Consider the following 24,415-nt stretch of genomic DNA (forward strand, 5'->3'; position numbering starts at 1 on the left):
AAGGAACTACTTCAGTCTTTAAGATCATTTTCAAATTAAATAATAAATATTAATGACAAAGCATTTTTTTTAAATTTATTTCAGGGAAATTTCCAAATAAGGCATATAGATACATACATACATACAAGGTGTATATACATATATATACAAGGAAAGTTTGTATATGTGATGCTAAACAGATGCCTATTTCCATACACAGAACTTCAAAGAACTCATGCAATGAAACTACACTGAGAAATCTAGAGATTTCATTTTATTCTAGGAAGTATGACAAGTACTTTGATAATACATGTCACGCAGTATGTTCCTTGGGCTCCAGAATTCCCAAACAATGTAGATAAAACAAGAACATAAGTAAAATTTGTGCACATTAGCTTGAGCTCTCATTGAATGTAGCTCTGAATGGAGCACATCATTGCTATCCTTGCTGTTTTTTTTGTTTGCTTGTTTGTTTTTGTATAGCAATTATATTTACATTAGCACTGAATTTATATTTGGGTAATATTTTATTCTCACTATGACATTTAGCTCCACTTTTCAAAGAGATTGCTTCCAGGGATTCCCTGTATTCTTCTAACAAATGTCCTTTTGTTTCTATAAATATCAGTACACATGCAAAGAGAATTTTATGGGTAAATAGATATCTGTGTTCTTTCTCTATTCCTATATCTCAAAAAGGGGAAGAGCTGGTAGAACAGATTTAGGAATGAGGGCATGACTAGGCAAAATGGTCAAAAAAAGGCTTATGGGTGTACTAGTTAGTATGCACAGTAATTCAGTGGGTAAAATCATCAAGAATGTAGTTGGAGTGGTTTATGACTGGCAGGTGTAAAATGCTGAGGAAAGAAGAAATTCTAAGTGAGGTTTAAAAAATATAGAGATCTAAGAAAATGTGTGGTTGACCTTCTAGACAGTCATGCAAGTATCATTTCTTGACTGTAGCTAACTCTAAAAGTAACTCCTATGTTTTAAGCTTTTAGCTTGTAGATTTTTTCTCTCATTCATAAGACTAGGAGACAAAATGCAAGCAAAGGGAAAGTTTTGTCTCTACTAATCTACCTATTTGGATCACTGTTCTGAGAAAGCTGTATGATAAACAAACTAAAATAAAAATATGTTAAAAACATCTGGTTGCTAGAAATGATATGTAACAGTGACAGAACCTGCATCCCTACTTGCAGTGCTTCTTCAGGCAAAATGAATAGCACCTTTCTCACAGATCCAGAATTGCTTTGTGAAACAGGAATTACTGGCATAAATAATCCGTCCATATATGGAAGCGCAGAAGATGTGTTCATATAAAACTGTCCTAGAAAATATAAAGATATGGATTAATAATGTCCTACTGACATCATGTACTCTATATTTGGATTTGTAGTCATAATGATTTGCCACTGGAATGTAGAGTTATTTCTCCCTTGGAGCTATTTTATTTCTACTATGTTGTCTTCTGGGGTCCAAGGCCTGTGACTGAGCTATAGTTTGTTACTCATTGCTCCTTACACAGGACAGGAATTTGTAGTCCTATAGCAGATAAAATGATCTACATGTTCCTTCATCACTGCACATGTGGCAAACATGGGAAAGAGGAATCATAAATGTCATGGAGTTTACTGGAGCCCAGAGGAGAGAACCATACTGGTCTTAAGTTACGAAGGCTTACCAAGTTTTGGCTTCTCTTGAAAGAGCTGTTCCATCTTCCCAGTACCAGCCATTCCTTTCAGATTTGTATGATAATCCAACCCAATAAAACTGTGAATCCTGTGGCAGAGAGACCTGTAGCAATGCAAAGATCATCACAATAATATTTCAAAAATAAAACCCAAGCTGTATATCTTCCAGCTGAGAAGGTTCTGCAGCCAAAGGAGACAACTCTTACTCAATAGGTAACTGTTTCTATGCTTGTTTTTCATGAAACAGTGCTGACTGCTCTGATTATAGAATCATTCAAATATCTTTAGTTATTGAACTGTGTCAAGACAAATGTATCCTGGATCTGCAAAAGAACTGTTTTTTCTTTAAAAAAAAAAAAAAAAAAAAAAAAAAGCTTTGTCTTGCTTGCTTTTAGATATCTACACTACCTTTATGTATCTAAAGTTCAGATATAGGCATGGGAACACTGTCAAGGCCCCAGTTAAGGTCTGCAAAGATATGGCCAACAGAGCCAGTGGAGCTTGCGATGTATTGTAGATCTCCCACTGACTGCAATGGAGCCTAAGAAAATAGATTTGAAGTTGCAGACCACTTACAATATAGATGCCTGATGTTAGGTGAGATGAATCCCAGCCTAGAGGGCAGATTCTGGTGCCTAAACATAGGCCTTTAACACCATTTGAGATGGCTTAAACTGTCTGAAGTTTTCACATATGGCTGATAGACAAAACCCAGAACCTGTGCCCTTACGAAGCACTACCTGAATGTGAAAGAGGACAATGCAGGTCATCTCAGATTGCACTAGACACCTATGCCTAGGAGCCTGAATCATTCCCTACATGTCCAAGTGCTACCTAAGAGGTTCCTCATCATCTTAGCCTGTTCAGATCATCCATATACTTTACTATTGCTTATTAGCATGTTTAGGGACTCATTCAAAATCTAAAATCTACGGGTGGCTTAACCTGGGCTAGCTTCAGTCTGACTCCAGCTGCATATACCAAACATGGAAGAAAAAGCAAACACTTAGACATTGGAGGTCCAATGACCCAGGGATTTATATTTCATACCAAAATTATCTCTTGAATTCAGTGTTGAAGGCGTGGTGCTCAGGTGTTGCCCAGCAGTGTGGACCAGGATTCTGAGCTCAGGATCATAGAATCATAGAGTCATTTAGGCTGGATAAGATCTTTAAGATCATCAAATCCAACCATCACCTACCACTACAAAGTCCACCACTAAAACATGTACCTAAACACCCCAACCACGTCTCTTAAATACCCTTAGAGATGGTGACTCCACTACATCTCTGGACAGCCAGTTCCAATGACTAACCACTCTTTCTGTGAAGAAATTAATTTTGATAGCCAATCTAAACCTTCCCTGGTGCAATCTGAGAATGTTTCCTCACTTCTTGTCCCTTGTCACCTGAGAAAAGAGATCAACATCCGCCTTGCTGCAACCTCCTACCAGGTAGTTGTTAAGAGGGACAAAGTCATTCCTCAGGTTTTTTTTCTTTTCTTTTTTTCTCCAGACTAAACAGTACCAGTGCCCTGAGACTCCTCATATGTCCTGTTTTCTAGTCTTTTCACCAGCTTTGCTGTTCTTCAGTGTTGATAGACTCCATTATAAACCACTTCCCCACTTCTGTGTCTACCTATCTGATTTTCATTAAAAAAAAAAAAAAAATCCAAATGGGCAATCTTTATGCTTTAAAATAAAAGAGAGTTGAGAACCTCCATCTGAAACTGACTCCATATGGAAAAAAGAAGAATTTTCAGGGAACCGTCTTTCCTTTTAAAAGTTTTAGGTAGCAAAAAGCAAATAAGGAGGTTTGGACTTTGTATAAGCCTAATAGCTGGTGAAACAGAAGTTCCCAGGTATATGTTTACAATAAGTGAAAATATGGTCCTGCCAACAAATCACAGATTTATAATTAGGTAGCAAATATAAACAAATAAATAAATAAATAAGACTACTCAAAACTGTTAACTCCCTAAATCCTATTTAGTCATCATAATATAATCCTCTTCACTCTAGCCTTTCTGCCATCATTAACGTCAATCGATGAAGGGTGTAACACAAAGACAAAACCCAGCCTGTTTACTGTCACTTTGCACAGCACTGTGGTGAAAGACAGCATGAATGACAGCACAGTGGTTAATCAGCCACTCTAGATCAGGTGTAGATGTGGTTTTGATGCTAGGAGCCCTCAGAAATAAAACTTTTGGAGAGATATAACAGAATCACAGAATCACAGAATTTCTAGGTTGGAAGAGACCTCAAGATCATCGAGTCCAGCCTCTAACCTAATGCAAACAGTCCCCACTAAACCATATCCCTTAGCTCTACATCTAAACGTCTTTTAAAGACTTCCAGGGATGGTGACTCCACCACTTCCCTGGGCAGCCTGTTCCAATGTCTAACAACCCTTTCAGTAAAGAAGTTCTTCCTAAGATCCAACCTAAAACTCCCCTGGTGCAAGAAGTATGTATTTTGCATTCTGGGAGTCCCCTCCATGCTACTAGTATGCAATTTGTTTTCTCTGTGAAAACCTATAGGTAATTAAGGTATTTTATAAAATGTTTTCTTTTATTCTTCATAACACACAATTTAGAATTTTTTTCAAGACATGAAAATCCTGTAGCTTGCAGGAAGACCACTTGACCCAGGAGAAACCAAATAAAGGCACTGTAAATGACGAAACCATTTTCTGCCTGCCACATTTCTTGAAGTTAAAACACACATGATGTAAAGAATATATGGGGTTAAGGCTGTACCATCTTTGCTTTATCTTTCAGCACAAGAAGAGTAGAGTTTCTAGAGGAACAGAACTCCTGGCTTTCCTTCCATGTTTTCTTCTGCTTTGAAATGTAGAAGCAGCTGTCAGCTCCACTGCTTTGCCAGCTTGCTGGACAGAGAGCACATTTTGTTTCTAAAAGACAGAGAGTATTATGCAGATCTGCAAGGAATACTAGGATTTTAACTGCTGGCTTGTCTGGGAAAAGAAGATTAAGAGTAGCCATGAATCATCTGAGCTTCTGGGGGGTCTGTGAAAGATTATTTCTCTGTGAAAGTTATTTTGCATGTTAACATGCACATATCCACATCTCAAATACTATCACAGTTAATAGCAAAGAGTAGGTGATCAGGTTATTTTCCCTGTGATTGTATAGTCTCTCAGGCAATGGGGTCTCAAAGGGGATGATTTGGGTTTATTTACATAACCACTTTTACCATTGTTCTCTTTCCCTTCAGAACACAATGCTTCCCTCATTTCCTGCAGCTTCTTTCCTCCTGCAGAATCCTTGGGAACCTGAAAAACTGAAGTGAATGAAAATTCTTATCAGAGTATTTTCTTTAAAGAGTTTTAAATTGTAGCTTTGGGCATTCTTTTAATTTCTGTTTGTTTCATTTGCAAGTCGATTTGTGTGTGTAGATCATCTGCAGTTCATTCGTTTTTCAAAGGGGAGAAGAGAGTAGAGTACATATGCATTTAATGACTGTCTACAACTACCTGAAGAACACTTACAAAGAGGGAGCAAAACTGCCCTGGACAACAGAAAGTGATATGACAATGGGCAATGTCAGCCACAATTTGAGATTTGGTCTATTCAGGTTGGACACTAAGAAAAGTTTTTCACGAGTGTGGTGCAGCAGTAGAAAAGGAAGTGGTGACATCTCCACTCCCAGAGTTTTTCCAAAGTAATATAGACAAAGCTACAGATTATTTTATCTAGGGTCACTGATAGTCCAACTGCCTCTAAGCTAACACTTCTGTGATACTACAGAACACCCTGAGTGTCCTAGGCATTTGCAACTGTTTCCCTACCCTGAAAAGAAGCTGGAGACTATCTCTGCTTTCATATGCAATGTGGCATCACCTTCAATTGTTAATTGAAATGTTCATACAGAAAATCTGTTGTAATCTTTGGGCAAATTCACCAGTCACTATACTTTGATGCATAGATTACATCATAAAATTGTCATTCCTGAAAAACAAACAAACAAACAAACAAAACAAAACAAAACAAAACAAAACAAAACAACAACAACAACAACAAAACAAACAAAAAAAAAACAAAAAAAAAAAAACAAAACAAAACACTGCAATCCAAGAAAGAGGGAATGATAACTGAAATATTCCAGTAACAGTCACAGGGGGTCACTATTATTCAGTGTAGCCAAGAGTATGAATCTTCTAGCTATGAACACTAGGAATTTGAGAAAGGGTGCAGTCTTTTACTCCTCGTTTACTCCTCTAAATGCAGCTTCATCTGTTAGTATGGGAGTATTGTTGCAACTGGAAGCTATTCTGGAGGACAGTGTGGATGGGGTAAAGATTGTAAATGCAGATCAAAGTCATCTGGAGTGACTTGTGCAGATGCACAATGGAGGGGAGATTTGATAGGAAATTGCTATTCTTGACATACTATTTCCATAGGTCTTTGCAGGAATGGTCAACAGGGGCAGATGAAGTGGTAGTACTGCTGAAATTCACTCCCATTATAGTACTCCAGGACAACACAGTACTTACACAGGAACAGCAAGGCCACCAGCCCTATGAGCAGCACCAGGCTCAAAATGAAGAAAGCAACGGCCACTGGCCACCTTTTGGCAGATGAGGCAGAGACTCCTGGAACAACAACAACAAAAACACGTTTAGCAACAAAAAGACCAGTTCTCACCACCACACAGTGGTATTGCCTCCTCTCTGAGAAAATCATTTCATATTTATCTATTATGCAGAGCTTCTTTCTTGCTTATTGCTAAGTTTTTATTATCACTGTCCTGAATTTCCAGGAATTTTTTGTTTGTTTGTTTGCTTTGAGAAATATTAGTCTATCCACTGAGAATATTCATTAACTGAGGCTCTAATGCTTTAAAGCAAAACCTTGTGTCATGAGGAAGGAGATCAGACTAGATTTTGCAGTTCCCAAAGTCCTGGAAAGAATGAAACAAGCTCTAAGTCTCTCCACCTCAAATGGGAAAACAAACAAACAAACAAACAAACAAAAACACAACAACATATAGTGTTAGATATATAATCAATTCTTGGCACTGTGATTGGGGAATTTCTAAATGTTTGCAATGTTTCAGCCTTAAACTGTGCATCTTTCTTCAGACTCTTTCTTCAGATTTTTATTAGGGTTCCATGTCTCATCAGTAATATAGTCCTCCAGAAAGTCACAGCTGACTCTCCCCCAATTAAAATATTTTCATGTATATTTATAATTCTTTTGGGAAGTGGAACTCTGCAGTTTTCTATAATACTTTTCCCAATCTGTTTGCTAGTGTTCAGGTTACATATATCAATGGTTATTCTTCAAGACCAGTGTACCAGAGCTAGCACGTCCAGAGAAAAAGCCTTTTCTAAGGTGAGAAGAATTAACCTCCAGGGGTGCCCAGATGTCCATATAGACTGGGTAACTCATGTACATAGCAAAAATTGAGGGAGATTGTCCTAACCCTCATTGATCAAAGCAATTTCAAAAGACCACAGATGACACTGCATTGCAGACTGATGTGCTGCAGGGTAGACCTGCCATTTCAAAGTCCTAGACATTTTAGAAATGAGCTGTAATTGTAGCAGAGCTCAGGAAAGAACAACATGAAGTCCTGTACCTCTAACAGTGCAACTCCATGCAGCAGTACAGGTGGAACACTGACTGGCTAAAAAGCAGTTGTGCTGAAAAGGACTTCAGGGTCCTGGTGGACAAAGTGAATGTGAGTCATCAGTGTGCCCTTGTATAATGAGAGCTGACCACCGCTGGGCTGTATTGGCAAGACTGTAGCCAGTAGTTTGAGTGAAGTAGTTGCTGGTCTACTTGGCAGCCATGAAGCCACATCTGGAATACTGTGTCCAAAGTGGAGCTTTCCAGTCAAGGGACCTGTCAGCTCACTGTAGAGAGTCCAGCAGAGGACCATCAAGATAGTCAAGAGAGGTGGCTGAAGTACCTGGACTTGTTTAGCTTGGTGAAAAGGATGACAAGCGTGGAACTAATTTCAGTCCTCCACTCCCTAAAAGGGCTTTATAAATGGAGCTAGACTCATCTCAGAAGTCTAGAGGAAGGGTATAATACAGCAGTCACAAATCACAGTATCAGACTGATATGAGTTTAGTCTTTGACTACTCTACTCTACCCCTAAAGAGCATCAGTAATACTTATTTCACATGTAAGCCTGCTGGTTAAATTCTGAGCAACAGCAGCTGTGCTCAAGCTCACCTTTTTATGGGCTCAGATATTCCATAAACACAATCCACTGCATTACTTAACTCTCAATCTGCTTATAGAAAAATTTTGAGCATAAATGAGTTAAAATAACCCCCCATAAGAGATTACATTCACTATTAGGCCTTATAAACAGCGTAGTTTTCTAATTCCAATGACTGAGGAAACTGCTTCAATTTCCAAAGGCTGCATTATCTGATAAAACTATAGTGTCTTCCTCTCTTGCAGTGCCCTGCTGTTACAAATGAGTCTTACCAAAACCAAAATAAAACAAAACAAACAAGCAAAAAAACTATATAAAGGTAACATTTGTCTTCTGTATTAAAGCAAATAGAAAAAAACAAAACAAAACAACAACAACAAAAACTGTAGTAAATATAGATCTCAAAGACTTCAGAAAAAGTATCTTTAATCATCAGACACTACAGCACACAAGACTTCATTATTATTCTCTCTGCTGTTTCTATGAGCTTTAATTAAGAGTAGACTATGTAAATTCAGGTTACATCCTGATGTAGATAGAAAAATAATTTCCATCTGTACTTACTGTCTACTGTACCACAATTGACTTGAGCATTAAATGCAGGATATTTGTTGCTGTTTGAATATCCACGAGTAATAACTGAAGCTGGTGGTCGTAAATTTAATGTGGTGTAGCCTTCCTCATCCTCCATCTCCAGCTTGTCACACTTTTTTCCTGCAACAAACGTACTTGGGAGATGGGGCACACTGCAGCAAGACCAAAGCTGGGGCAATGGGAATGGTTTACATTTCAGCATTTTCAATGAAACCACGGAGGAAGCTGGCTCTGTTCCGATTACTGTGCCACAGTGGAAGTGTAACACATTGAAAACATGTTAAGAAGATAAAATTATTCTGTCAAGGATGGGTAGTAATTCCTTCTTGAACATGAAGACCAGGAGTCTTGGTTCCAGACTGGAGCCTAAGACTGTTTACTTCAGCTACCTATCTGATCTGATCCTGTAAATACAGCAAACATTAGGATTTTCTACCTCCTTGAAATACAATGCTCTCAGTTGCTATTTTGAGTTATGGTGTGAAAGATACCTGTTCAATCAGCAGTGCACAAATACAGCACAAGAACTGCACTGAGAGCAATAGGTTGATTTTCCAAATACTATTAAGAAAGAAATGAAAAATGAAATTATTTTGCAAACTTTCAATGAAATAAATGTTACAGATACTGTCAATGGTATGCCAAGCCATGCTTTTCTAACTTCCTTGTGCAGTTTTAGACTGCTAACTAGTTAGGAAGATCCAGAAAGAGGACCATTAGGGGAAAATCCTAATCTCTCTGAATCTGGAAAAATAATCAAATCATATCTAGAAGGAAAGTAACAAGTGGAGTGGAAGAGAGTACCTGATTTATCAAGAAAGGCTAACAGGGCTCTCCGTGTAGCTTGGCATTGAATTCTGAGTGATTATGATAGACAGTGTTTGCTTTTTTTGTGTTAAGAAGGGCTGTGAGCAGGCAAGTAGGAAGTCTACAAGTTAATATATATATCCTGGGTAGTGTGCAGTCATTTCTGTGGGATATTTTAGAAGAAAAGAGCTGTGCTCCTCCCCAGACACAGCAAAGCAATATGTGGAGCTGAGAAGTGTCTTTCAGGAACAGGGTTTTCTCTTTTGAGGAGTGAGAGACTGCCAGGTGGAAAGAGATCAATAGAAACCCTTTAGAAGAAAAGGAAGTGAGTGATACAGCAGTGAAATTGGAAGGAAGGAAGGAAGGAAGGAAGGAAGGAAGGAAGGAAGGAAGGAAGGAAAAGAAAAGGAAAAAGAAAAAAAAAGAAAAAAAAAGAAAAAAAAAGAAAAAAAAAAGAAAAAGAAAAAGAAAAAGAAAAAGAAAAAGAAAAAGAAAAAGAAAAAGAAAAAGAAAAAGAAAAAGAAAAAGAAAAAGAAAAAGAAAAAGAAAAAGAAAAAGAAAAAGAAAAAGAAAAAGAAAAAGAAAAAGAAAAAGAAAAAGAAAAAGAAAAAGAAAAAGAAAAAGAAAAAGAAAAAGAAAAAGAAAAAGAAAAAGAAAAAGAAAAAGAAAAAGAAAAAGAAAAAGAAAAAGAAAAAGAAAAAGAAAAGAAGGAAGGAGAAAGAAAAGTTCAAACTGCAGGGGAGAGAAGAAAAAGACTGACAGGATGGTGAAACCAGGAGCTTGACAGGATTGATATGGCCACTCAGCCTGGGTCAGAGAAAGACAAGGCAACACTGCGGATCGCTCTGCTGTTGCAGGGTATGCAGAAGTCACAGCACAGAAATGGCTTATCCATCCGCACTCTCTGACTCAGTCATTTGCCTTCTTCCACTGCTGGGATCTAGACCTTAAATGTCTTCAGACAGTGCCTGACTCTCTGTAACAGAGCAACTGCCCAGACACGGTGATTCACATTGTGGTGATATAGTGAGTCAGAAGGAAAATGCAAGAGAGGAATTTCTGTGGTAGCTGTTCCTGTTCCTGTGTAAATTTCAGAGTTTCCTGTTTGCAAAATAACAACAGAATGGAAATACACTATAATGACTGAGCTGTTCTTACTATCTTCTTGTGCAGATGGTAGATTTTTTCAGAACAGAAATACTTCTGGCTGCATGTATATCTTGAGTTATGTTCCCCATATGCAAAGAGAAGGTGTGAGGGAAAAGCTGGGTGTAAAGGATATTTTCAATCGGTTTTCCTATGCAGCCAAATACAAAAGGTGTAGCATTCAGTGTGTATTCGTGATGCCTTCATAATACCTCATGAATGCCTCATACTAAATATGGTGCAAAAATTCTTGTGCATCAGCCCTGAAAATTTTGACTTGGCACCTTAGTGTCAAGAGCTTTTCTGCAGATAACAAGAATTAAAATACATCTGAGAATCAAATACGTCTATGCTACTGTATTAGGCTGCAGTTTTCCAAAACAGTAACCTCTTTAGTCTTTGCAACAACTTCTCAAGCACAGAATGAAAATCTTTTGTGATAACTTTTATCTCACACAATTTTCATGAGGGAAAATAGGACGTAAAAGGCATTCTCCTGTATTATTTTCATAGATCTGAATTCAATAAGCAGCCTGCTAAATTATTATTATTATTATTGTTATTACAGAGCCACCCTTTAAAATAGATTCTGCTGCAAGAACAGAAGTAACAGTTTTTAATAAAGGCATTAGAATGAGGTTTCACCGTCACTCTGTCCATTTAATGATCCAGGAAGGCAAAATTTCTTGTTTCTTCAGACTAAAATGGCAAGGAAGATAGATGAAGACAGGAAGTTTTGGTCTACACTTGAACATAACAGTTGTGTAAACGTTATATAAAAGCTGTCAGAACAAAATGTCTCTATTAACTAGAACGTGACCTTGTAAATTGCAATAGCTAGAGTTTATCACTTGGGAGGCAGGGGGAGTAGATTTTAGAAAAGTGAAACACACTGCTGTATACTACTGATTCAAAAATGCCATCACAACCGATACATAATAAGAAAATTTCTAATGTTTCTTCCTCTGTGAGCAAAAATTTCTTTTAATGTAAAATACAGTCAGACAATGCACCTTTAAATCCTACAATGTTTCACCACCACTAGGATATGTTCTTTGCCATCTTCAGCCTTGCTGGACTACATTTTTCACTTCAGTATGTGAACAACTGTAGGTAGGACACTGCCTTCCCTCCTTCTCTGGAGTGTTTTTGTTTGTTTGTTTATCGATTGTTTGAGTGTTTTAGTTATTATTTTTTGAGAAGAAAAAACTAGCTGCTTCTGTTTTAGTAGCACAGTGCACTGTGAAACTACTCTAACCCCAGCTGCCTTAACAGTAATAAATATAGTTCCTGCACCAGAGAGTGGTTTTGGACAAGAAGTAAGGTCACCTGAAAGACCAAGGCTGCAGAAAGGTACGATGTAGCTCTGTGGCTGCCTGTTGTGTGGACAGCTGTCAATCTCAGCTCATGTCTGTCTTTGACAAAGTGCATGTCTGTCTTTGACAAAGTCCTATCTGCTCTTAGGCCTATCTCACAAACGAAGAAACATCCTAGAAACATCTTTTCTGTTACCTTGCAGTAACTCTACTGTTAGAGAAAATAAAATCAGACTTATTTATTTATTTATTTATTTATTTATTTATTTATTTATGACAAATTATTTATGGCAAAAGGCCTTTCATTAGCAAGAAAGGATGTGTCATGTTCAGGACAGCTTCTACGTCAGATTTCTCGTATACCTAGTATAAAGACCAAGAGAGACTCTGGGAAGTCACTGGGCAGAAGGCCTGCATTTTATCTGCAAAAGACAGGAACAGGTACAACACAAATTGAAAGGAACTGCTATGAAATGTTACCACAGAGAAGTGAATGGTGAGTTACCATTATTTATACTGTTTGTGAACACCCTGGCCCACCCTTTGAGAATGACTGTGTTTGTGTGTTGTATATTCCATCCTAGTACTGTCAGACCAACAAGACCTCAGAAGCCTGTCCTGAATGGAAGCATTTAATCCTCATAGTTGGTGTTATGTTCCAACTGCATAGTTCCAACAAGTGGTATTAAGACTGTTATCAGTGGATGGTGCTAGGAGCAATTTCTTCATGTGTTTGCCTTGATACTGTGCTTTTTTTTTTCTTTTTCTTGGGCAACCACTTTTGCCTATTTTGTCCATCACTGAAGTTGGCTAAAACTGAGTAATAGTTTAGACATTTTGAACCTGAAAAAACAGACATGGATCACTCCTGGAGCCCATCACAGTATGTTTCCTTAATGTGAAGACATTTTTACATGTGTCTGAAAGAAAATGAAAATGGTAAAATGTATTAGGTCTGACCCAACATATTTAAATTCTTATGTGATAATTTTGAAAAAAAAAAAAAATCAACCTTGTTGAATATCTTCTAAACTCTCATAATCCTCTTGATCTGACAAACCATTCCTCTTGCTGGTGGTTGTTACGTCGCTGCAACTGGATGGCAGGCTTTTCACAGACATAGTAATCAACTGCTTCACATGCACGGCTGTATATTGCATGATGGTAAATATATCCACAGAGGAGGGAACGTTGTAAATGATTTGTCCTATGAAGCAAAAATCTTTATTATTTTATCCCATCTCATTCAAACTGTGCATTTTCACACTTTTCAGAAAGAGCTGTCTTTGCAAGAAGTCCTCATTTATCTTTCACAAAGAATGCATAACCTCAACAAAGAAACAGAGTTTAGCAACATAATGCAATAACACCTAGGAGGCTGGCCTTATCGTGAATATGCCAACAAACACTCCCAGCAGACTGTAAGGCTGGATTCTAAACCTTTCCTGTGCTTGACAGTAAGAAACACTAACTGCTGTGTACTGAGTGTAGGGTATCAGTTAAGAGGACACTGTCCAAAAATGAAAAAGCAGGCTGGAAAGCAAGAAAAAAAATATATTGTATTTCTGAAATAAAATGTTAAACAGAAGTGAGGTGATTCTAGAAAATAAATGGTGCCTTATATTAAAACAAAACAAAACAAATAATAATAATAATAATAATAATAATAATAATAATAATAATAATAATAATAATAATAATAATAATAATAAATTAAAAACAAAAACACAAAACAAAATGCTTTTCTGTTGGAATTTTTCCATGTATCTTCACTGAGGCAAGATATCAAATACAAGAGAAATGTATGACATTTATGGTCAGTCTGAAACTAAATTGTGAATAGAAACTGTCAGGCACCTTTTTTTCTCCCCAGTACTAGTGCCTAGATTAGCCTAGTGAGGCCAAGAAAAATCTGAAATGGAAAAAGAGGACCCTGAATACACAAAAAATTGCATAGAAGTTGGTTATCCTATGTCTTTTTGGTGTTAAAAAAAGTGAGAGTAGCACGTGGGTGAGGACCAAATTTATGTACTGCAGGAAATATCTGCCCACGTTTTTAAAACTTACCAAGACTTTTGTTCTTCTGTAACAGTTGTGTTGTCTGCCCAGAACCAGCCTTTCTTATCAGCTCTAAATGATAATCCAAGCCAGAATGTTCTAGGAAATTTTTTAACCAGTTCCTATGCAGAGTAAGAATAATTCAAAATAGATAATCAAGACATTGTCTCAGAAGTTGGAAACCGTGATGGAAACTGCTCAAAGAACATAAATAATGACAAATTGCTAACCTATCATGACAATTTCTGCTCTTAAAGGAAAGGCCTGCTATCCAAGGAGAGGTGATAGGAGAACTATTTTTAATCACAAAGATACACTTACGATCCTGAAAGACAATGTCACCCTTATCTACCTGATCTAAACCCTTTGAGAGAAATACTGAATTGCTGTTCTCCCTTTCAGTTGTGCATCATTCCTCCCCTTTTACTTTGCCCTTAGCACTTTTCATCAGTGAAAGGAAAGCTGCTCCAAGGAACTATTGGGTTTGATTTGTGGAACATTTACATGTGGCTGTAGCACCATTTACTAATTTCCAAAAGCTGAAACATGACAACTAGAGGAGGTTTTACAGTTAGGCAGTTAGTGATGTTTTCTTCTTAAAAAATTCTCTGACCAGAACTGGTAAGAAGGTAAACTGAAATGATGCTGCCTTTCTCCCTCCTACTTGAGGGAAACCTCTGAAGATTTTTTCTTTTCTTTTTCTGTTGCTCTCCTCCTTCACTTCCCATTGTCACTCCTAGGGTGCTTCTCCATTTTCTTTTTTTCTTCATCTCTCTTGGTGCCCTGATTAAGAAAGGTAGAACAAACTGCACCTCTCGATCTTTATAGTAACCAATTTGGGAAGATGAGAATAGAGTTACTTTCTCTTCATTCTGGAGGAAACATTGCACCATGCAGCTCATAAAGAGGAGAATTGCCATTGTCATGTGTTGGAGGGCAGACAGGCCAAGCTCTAACCACTAGCTCTTGGAATATATTTTCTGCCTTCACTTCCAATGGGTGTGCTGTAATCTTGTGGTAAAAGCATTATTTCAGTCTACACCTGGCATTTTATCTTCCCAACCAAGTTTTTTTTCACTTCCTAAAATGTTAAGCCAGACTTCAGCAACTAATTTCCAAGTGTTTTCTTCTTATTTGAGAACATGAGACTAACTCTGGTGGAAAGAACTTTCACAAAATTGGGATAACTATGTTTTGTCTATTGGGAGAACAGGTTGAAAGAGGTTTTCACACTCACATCTTAGCAAATCCTCGTAAGGATCCATAACACTTGTTAAATTAATGACTAAACAGACATAAACCTACTTTCACCAGTTATTCTAGTAGTAAGTACCACAGCAAGCCATGGTAAGATGTGCTGTTGCTGACCACCAGCAACTGGAAGGGCAGCATTTTTTGGGGCAGTGACAAGATCTATGTCTTAGCCCTTCACAGAGCAACATAAACACTGCAGAAAATTTCCTGCTCACAGTGCCATTTACAAAAATGATATGTGAAGTGCCAGGAAACTGCTAACTTCATAGTCCCTCTGCTGTGTAATGGAAGAACTGGGACTGTCCTAATGTACACGGTCTATGCCCTCAACCAAATTCATCAGGCTAACACTGCTGTTCTTGCAATAGGGCAGATTCTTTCACGCTAAGGAGTCAGAAAACAGGCCATACCAGCTTTGCCATCTCTTTTACCAGCAGAAGAGTAGAGTTTTGTGAGGAACAAAACCCATGACTCTGTTGCCATGTCTTCTGTTCAGTAGAGTAGTAGTAACACATATCACCATCACCTGGCCAATTCCAGTTTGTAGGGCAGAGCACACAGTTTAGATCTGGAAAAGAAAACCATCACTCCATTGCTGCTCCTAGGCTGCCCTTGATCATTCTCGACCTGTGGCAACAAAATTCCTATAGAATGGGGATGTTTGCAACTGTCCTCATTCAGTCAAAGTCTCAGTGAGGTCCCAGAAGGTCTGGGTAATGAAAGTGATGAAAACTTAATCACTGCCTATCTCATTTCATTAGGCCTTGAGGGAGATTCAGGTATTGCAGATGAGATTTATTTCAGGATTCTGCAATGGTGATTTCACTTCATGTGAATGAACCCATCTGCATTCATATTTTAGTCAATGGAAAAAAACAGGTGTGAAAAACATTTTTTGTCATTTCAGTTGTCTTTCTTGGAAGGAAATGGACTGTATCCTTGCACAGACAGTTTTTCTTCATTGACTAAGCAGGAGTCCTAGACAGTTAGTTTGTATGTTGAACAGTATCTGTACAAATGAAAACCCCCTTCTCAACAGTCACAACAGGATTTCTTACTTCTCTGAATGTAGTTTCTGAAGGCAACTGCTTCTCTCACTGGCTCACTGTCAGATGCCACTTAAGTAACTGAGCTGTGGCAAACTGATTTCACAAACAGTTCTACACTGGACACAGTCAGGAGACAGTAAACAAACTCTCAGGCTGTTTTAGCTGATGCTTCAGCACACATCTGCTCAGACTTTAGGATATTCCTGTCTTACCTGGGGAGGCAGACCTGAGTAGACACAGAAGACACATCTCATTTTCTTCCCTGTCATATTGAAAGGCAAAACCTCATGGAAACATATTAATTTACCATTATTTTGAAGATCTTTTCTTCCTCCCAAGCATAGCTGATTTCCAATTGCTTGCAGGATTTTTGAGAAATTTGCATGCAGATCATTCTTTGTCATGTTGAGGTCTCGAATCTGTGTCCTGTAATCCTTGGAACCTTTGGAAACTGAAACTCACAGTAAAAACTCCCTGTGCTGTTCACCAGGAAATGGCTTAGCAGGTTAGTAGGGAAAAATAAACAATATGAGAGATGTTCCTCCCTGAACAGTTACTTGTAAGGGCTGCTGAGGTGGAGAACATTTGCATAGTGTATTTCTACAGTTATTGCTGTTTGACTAGTGGAATTCTATTTCTCATTTGACCATGAATTAATAAAAAAATCAGTGTCAATTTTAGCATATATTTCCATGGTATTGTTTTCCAGACTTTGCTTCTTTTCTAAAAACATGAACTTAGCTCTGGATCACACACTGGAATTGTTACAGATGTTAAATAAAGGAAACAGCCTCTTTACTGTGACACAGAGCCTTTCCTTTCCCTTCAGATCCAGAATTACTCGAACTTGTCAACAGGAAATTAACCCGTCATTAGTCAGTACAGCAAGATTGTGAACGCAGTTTTAGAGACCAGACAACGGCAGCCACAGAAAGCAGTTAATCTCCTATTCCATTTCTTTCCACCTCCTCTCCTTATTGGTCACTTCCAGCCTCATCACATCTAGAAGAGAACAAAGATGCTGTGGCAAGTGGATATATCTGGGAAGGCTGACCTACTGTTGTCTTGGTTTACCTGTTCTCAGCTGAACCAGAAATTGCATCTGAAGGAGATGTCCATCTGACATCATTCAGTAGCTTGAGCCCCCCAGCAAACAAAAATGCAGTGGTACTTACATAAAATTGCCAGAGTCATCAGCCCCATCAGCAATGCCACGCATATTGTGATCAAAATCAGGACTACTGGCCACCAAGAGTGGGATGAAGTGGGAAGTCCTAGGAATAATTCAGTCATGAATTGGTATTGTGATACTAAGGGAATGGTGAACACACATTAGCTTCATTAAATTCCAGAGATCTTTGTGATGTGTTAGTTAATAAATCATTGTTTTCTATATTACGGTAGTATATTCCTGCTGCAGAGAGTCTTTGCACACAGTAGTAGATGGCCAGACAACGTAAGAAATTGAGAGACCACAGCAACTCAGTGGAGAAAGTAGACAGCCTCAGTCCTTTACAAGGCAATAAACTGTGAAATCAAGGTATTGTGAACTTTAGAAAACAAATTACTGAAAGATTAAAACAAATATGTAATACATTGTTGTGGCAATTTGTGATGTGCAATATATTTCTGTGGTAATCTGGTAAATTTGCATGCCATAGTAAAGTCCTGTGGCAATTCTTGGTATTTAAGGTTTCTAGCTAGTATTTCATAAAAATGGGAAAGCACTAAATCCAAGGCAGATATTAAGTCTGCCACAATACAAGCTTTGTGGACAGTTGCAAACAGCTTGACTTAGTACAATAAAGTCAGTTAAAAAAAAGAAACATGGAGAAGAAATTGCTAGTCTAGAAAAGAGAAAGGTGGATTTAAAATTGGACAGTGAAGTGCTTAAAGAACAGGAACTGAAAGGATGAAGGAACAGGAGTGGAAACTATGAAGAGAAATGTGCAATCTGTGGTCAACATCTGTGGTGAAGCAAGCCCAAGCAGAATGTAATACAAGACCTCACACTGTAGAAACTCAAGCTGAGGAACTATAACAATCGAAAGAAATTCAAATACCAGACGTCTTGAACTGTGGCATAGTATTCAAAGTGTTGATGTGCTTGTACTGCATCTAAGGAAGTAAAAACTTCCTTCAACATGCTGGCCATTATCCTGTTCATGTAGCTCAGTAGGCAGCTTACAATGAAAGCATGTTTGCAATAGTAAATCACTGCTGGCTCATATTTAACCCCTCCATTCACCATAAATGTTCCAGCAGGGCTCTCCACAGCCTGATTGCTTCCCAGTTTGTATCACTGACTGGGATTAGTCCAGCCCCACTGCACAACTTCATGCTTCATATTGTGGAATTTGATGGAGTGTCTGTTTACCCAGTCCTCAAATTTCTCAAAGTTCCTTTGTATTGAAGTTCTGTCATTTATTTGGTCAACCACTGCCCCTGATTTAGTATCATTATAAATTTGCTGAGGACATGCTTAGTGTGATTTTTCAGGTTCTAGATTGAACACTATTGTCTCAATATCAGCCCCTGAGGTATTCGGCTTATTTCTAGCCACCAAACAGACATTCAGACATCATTTATTCCCCTTTGAGCCTAGTAGTCTACACAGATTTCAACCCACCTAACGGCCCACTACCCAGCCTCTACTTCCTCAGCTTTAAAATGACAATATCAGCAAGAGACACTGACAAAAGTCTTGCTAAATATATGTTACATCTTCCTCTCTCCCGGCTCCCACATTTCATCATAAAATACAGCCCCACTCTAGAGAGGGGCTATAAATACTTAGTATTGTATAAAAGTAGAAATACCCAGGCCATTGACTAAAAAACACTTCCCTTCTGCATTATTTTGAAAGACTTATCTCACAGGCAGTGAGCAATAAAAGGCAATTGGAGATAAAGTCTGCACAGGAGAACCATATGCTTTTCACATCCTAACAAGACATAAGGATACATTGACTGCTGGCACATATATTTTTTACAGTCAAGGTGCTTCTATACGTGTTCTGAAGATGAATATTAGGTATCTGGAGAGCCTCAGTAGTAGAAATTTAACTCAATAAGACAGGCTTATAAGTAGACTAGTATGAATTGGAGTTAAAGAACAAAAATAAATTGCTCCCACCCCTACAAAGCTAGAGTTCCAGGCTGAAGACTGAAAGTGTTATAGCCCACATTCCTTGAAACATTTAGATGAGAAGAAAGATTTTATGGTCTGATCATGAGGTTTCATATATAAATACAAAATATTTTCTGGAGAGCAGTATGAAGTAAGACTGAGGAGTAGTTTTAGCTTTGACTGTTTTATTTGAAGTATTGCCTTATTGAGTTTTTTTAAGTAAAGGTTCCATGTAAAATACTGTGCAACCTCACACTACTGCTGCTACATCTGGCACAGCCAAATGATTCTTGGGCTAGGTCCTCCTTCCTCTGCAGTAGGCCTCTTGTGGTCCCAGAATGGATATATTTATAGATTGTGGGTTTTTTTGTTTGTTTGTTTTGTTTTTCTCTTTCCTTTCTTCCCCCATTTTGATGCTTGCGCCATCTCAGGATGGGGCTTTCTCATGAAATATATGTTTTCCACTCTGGGACACTGTAGGAGTACATATGGGGACACGTGAGGATATTGCTGCCATCAGATGTTAAAGAAAGAGATTAGAGCTTAATGCAAAGACAGTTAAGTTTTTTGTTGTTGTTGTTGTTGTTGTTGTTGGTTTAGTTTATATGCTTGTTTTGTTTGTTTGTTTGTTTGTTAGCCCCTGAATTATATTTTGGAAATATTCAAAACTGTAACTTAAGGAACACTGCTATTTTACAAAGATTTCCGTACAAAATTCTCTTTAAATCACAAGTATCTTGTCCTCTTGTCTGTAAACTCTGCTCCCAGAGCCTGACTCCACAGTTTGCACTTTATATGTCCTTTGTGCTCATCAGCTGCATCATTCAAATCAAGAGCTCATCTTCACAGACACTTGTAAGCAATTTGACACAAATTAAGCAGAACTCCCAGAATTTAAAATACATTCATTGCTTTAATAAATATAACCATTTCAGAGACCACTGCATTAATTCAGGCTAGAACTTAAGGAGAGCAATCAAGTCAATTAAAGTTATTTGATTTCTAAACTGGAATGTAAGCATATGAAGGAATTAAATGGATCTGATAAACTTTAAAAATTTACTTAACACTTTTTGAGGCTTAAACAATTAGAACTATTTGTCAAACTTAGTATAACTCTCATTTAATAACTCATTTAATGAAAATATATATTTTCATTAAATAATAAGTTAATTGTTTGAGGTACACCTTCCAAACTCTGAAAAGTTCAGGTAGAAATGAAAGCAACAAAAAACAGGACACATGTATAACTAGTATAACTCTTCTAAAAGCTAACAAAGGCCCATTGGGCATGCAATTAAGTTAAAAGTATTCCCCATTCTATCTACATTAGCAAGAATAAATCATAAAAGCTTAATAGATACTACACCTTTTTCCTTAGGAACTTCAGGCTCTGGGACATTATCCAGCTCATAGCAGTTTTCAAATTTCAGATTGGCATATATTATTTCATCTGTCATAGCTGGTAAAGCTGAAAAAGCATCAGAACAAAAAAGAAGAAAAAAGAACTAGAAGAAAAAAGCTAGTGAGCTAGGAAGAAAATCTACTCCTTTGCAGGGTCTCCTTATACTAGCAGACACAAATGAAACAGCACAGACATCAAAATACATCTGAACTTCCTCAGTTTGGATAGTGCCAAGCAAAAGTTCCCCTCTCACTGATTGCTATATTCTCTTTCTTCCTCTTTACCTCACTTCTACCCTCTCTGACTGTCACATATTTCTTTCTGCTACAACTGAAGAAAACACAGATACCTCTTTATAATACCTCTGTTTTTATTATAACTTTGTTTTTATTAGAACTTTATTTTAGGAAGATAGTGTTTAATTCCTTATTACTTCAGGTTCAGTCATGAAGCAAAGAATTGAATAACATGTTTTAAACCTTTTGGCTGTCCTTTAGTTTGGGAAGACGTATTCAGCAGCAAAGTTGTGATTATGCTTTATTTTCTGTATCCTACCAGAATGTGCCAATAGTAAACCAGAATGTAAACTTGTATCTTAAAATTGGCAAGCTGCACTGTTGTCAAAAAGAACTAAGCACTTCTGTTTGATGTTGGATCCGATCCTCATCTTAGATGTTTCAGACTAGAAACTACTGAACTAGAAGGACCTACTGACAAGGGCCACATCTTAGAAGATATTTACTTTTGCTCAGTAACCTGACATATTTTTTTTTCCATTTTTGGAATACATTTCTTCACATGTCATTTCTTCTCCAGATCAATGATATGAGGAAAAGCATACACTAACACTCAGGTTTTGAGTCTGCACAGTGAAGTGATTCTCCAGGAAAATAAGTTTCATAAATCTCCCTCACAGGAATGGACACAGCTGTAGAAACTACCTTTCTATGAGGTGAACTAACAATCCTACAGGGGAAAAAAGTAACAGGGGACCTCGTTAGCCAAGGAGGGATCTCACATTACATTTTATGAGAAATTAGCCAGCTGCTCCATTGTTTTGTGTCCCCTGGGTCCACTGTTCACTACACTTCTCTGGAGAACAGTGATTCTTTGATATCCTGATAGGTCAGTGTTTTGCTGTACTATTTCCAGGGAAGTTGTGGAGTCTCCTTCTCTGGAGATATTCAAGGCCCGTCTGGATGCCTACCTGGGCAACCTGCTCTAGGGAACCTGCTTTGGCAGGGGGGTTGGACCCAATGATCTCTTGAAGTCCATTCCAACCCCTACAATTCTGTGATTCTGTGATTTCTATTATCCCAAAACTGTCCTAGGGCAAAGTTTGTAACAGCTGTCATAACTAAGACCATAAGACAATGCCTTCTAGTGCAACAGCAAAACATATAGCTGATTAAAATGTCAGTGATTCTAACTAAAGCAGAAAGGCAGATAAGTACATGCTGTCATGAAAACAGGTACATGCTTTCATGAAAACAGGAACGGGAGAATAGATTACTCACAGTGTTTTAACCCCGGTTCATTACGTTGTTTAACACTGTTGCAGTTGTGAAACTTTGCATGCGCATGTTGAAAACAGGATGACTGGAATTGCTGGTACAGTTTGTACTATTTAACAAAAATGAAGAACGCACATATGGTACCACTTGATTGAATAACCTAATGGGCATGACGCTTATGTACACTAATCTATCCCATGTTACGAGTGCAAGGGTTAAAAAGATGAGCAGGGATAAGAAGTAGCTCTCCTTTGTACTTCTGGACCCACACAACTGAGATTTTAGTCTTTAATTTTTCCTTTTACGTACTATGAAAATTAACATAAAAATTATTATTTTTATCAATGCTAAAATCAAAATGATCAGTCTTAAAATAAATAAATAAATAAATAAATCTTTCAATTGCTCTGTCAGCTGTGTAATTAGAACATCCAAAAACTATATTTTAAGATAAAATATTGAAAAATCAGCCAAGGTTCCTGGAAATCAAACTTTGCTTGTGTTGCACATGTACTTATGTTAGATTAGCTAATTAAATGGTACTGATCTGATATAGAGAACACATCTGGAACAATTCTGAACAATTATTGTAGCAAATATTGTCTCAAATTTTAATGAGGTACTTCAGTGAGAACACCAACAACTTTGTTATTCATAAGGAAAAATATAGAAAATCAACCTGATCTTTTTTTTTTTCTTTTTTTTTTTTTTTTTTTTTTTTCTTTTTTTCTGCCTCACAGAGACAGAAACAACATTGCTTTTTGGCTCAGCTCTGGCCAGCAGTGGGACCTTTATCTAACATGGGGCAGCTTCTGGATTCTTCTCACAGAAGCCACTCCTATGGACCCCCTGCTACCAAAACCTTGCCATGTACACCCACTACAGTTACATTGTTAGGAAACCTAGAAGTTTACTTTCCTGAACCATATAAATTAGAAAAGGACTTGCCAGAGAGTGTATCAACACATAAAAAAAGGATGAGCTGTTTCCTCTTATAGTGCAAGGAAGGTATAGACTCCCACTGGTTCCTATTCATCTTGTCAAAAAGGATATTTATATCCTTAATTGGGGCTAAAGCCTCTATCACAAAAGAAATCTCCAGTGCCTGAGTTGCTTATACCCATTGTACGACCTTGGTACAGAAAGAAAACAGAGAAAGCAATTCACAGATAGGTAAAAATGCCAAGAAGACAGAATTGAGCTATCCACTGAAAAGAATGTTTAGACAAACCAGTTCCACAAAAAAGGAAGTATTATTATTAAGCAAGTATTGTTGTATTATCTTTCAAAACACCTGAGAAGGAAATGGGACATGAAATTTGTCTTCTGCAGACACTTTTGAAGAGGAGGAAGTAATGACCAAAATGAGTTTCTTCTCCAGGACTGGGATAGTTTTCATCTGTGAGCCACAAAAACAAGCAGCTGTGCAAAGGGAAATAAGCATCAGGTGTTGGGGCTGGATCCCCTTGTGTATGTGGCTTCTGTGTTCCAGTGCTTGACATATGATGCTATAGCCCTGGATAAGGAAATTTCCAACCATAACAAGGAACATTTCTCCATGGCTTATTCTCCAGGCTGTCAATAGAGGGTCTGAATTTAAGAAGCTCCTGGGAGAAATCACCTTCTGCAAGACAGGGGCACACCAAAGAAAGAAGTCAGTTGTTTCATTTCCCCAAAAGAGGAGTATTAATAAATCAGCCATAGTGATTGCATGTGGGAGTGTCACTGTTAAGGAAGAAGAAGCTCTTGTTCCACATCACCAAGGAAAGGCAAGACTCTTGTCAAAACCACCACTATGGTCTAATGGTCCAATAAAAGCCATTGCAATGCCATTCTATGCCCCAGACATGCCTTGCAAGTGTCAGGCAGCAAAGTGGGAAGAAGGAGACTGGGGGACAGAAACTATTTCTCACCAACAGGAGGGAGTACCCATCACTGAAGTGTTTTGTTTAAACAGTGACACCAGCACAGTCTAGTGGGGAGGAGTCTGCAAAGGGATTGCTCAGTGTGCAATGGTATTTGAGCACTTGAGTTCCAGGGCAGAAGCAAACAAAGAAGCTCTTGAGTTCCTGCAGCCTATTCTGCCAGCCAGACGGTCCTTTCTGGACTCCCGAAGCTGCAGACCACTTGCACTACACAGCAAGGAGATGTACTGTACCCGTGGGGGCACAAAGGCTACAGAAAATGTGGCCCCTCTCATGAAGGAAGCAAAAGAAAAGGTTACTTGAGATATGGAGAAGCCTGTGGTACTCAATGAATTTTTGCTTAAGTATT

General features: G+C 37.9%; 1 protein-coding gene across 1 annotated transcript; it reads right to left on the reverse strand.

Moving 5' to 3' along the window:
• Nucleotides 1-1,169: 1,169 nt before the first annotated feature.
• LOC101792424 (uncharacterized) lies at nucleotides 1,170-20,871 on the reverse strand. Its single transcript, XM_072033086.1, has 12 exons — nucleotides 20,592-20,871; nucleotides 17,269-17,367; nucleotides 16,401-16,544; nucleotides 15,455-15,612; nucleotides 13,800-13,912; nucleotides 12,771-12,939; nucleotides 8,434-8,725; nucleotides 6,191-6,289; nucleotides 4,891-4,977; nucleotides 4,434-4,588; nucleotides 1,664-1,776; nucleotides 1,170-1,309 (listed from the first exon to the last, which is right to left on the reverse strand). The coding sequence occupies exons 1-12, from the start codon at nucleotides 20,680-20,682 to the stop codon at nucleotides 1,189-1,191; spliced, it is 1,641 nt and encodes a 546-aa protein (XP_071889187.1). The 5' UTR covers nucleotides 20,683-20,871; the 3' UTR covers nucleotides 1,170-1,188.
• Between the last annotated feature and the right edge of the window lie 3,544 nt (nucleotides 20,872-24,415).

This window comes from Anas platyrhynchos, chromosome 1 (genome assembly GCF_047663525.1).
Source record: "Anas platyrhynchos isolate ZD024472 breed Pekin duck chromosome 1, IASCAAS_PekinDuck_T2T, whole genome shotgun sequence".
Classification (NCBI taxonomy): Eukaryota; Metazoa; Chordata; class Aves; order Anseriformes; family Anatidae; genus Anas; species Anas platyrhynchos.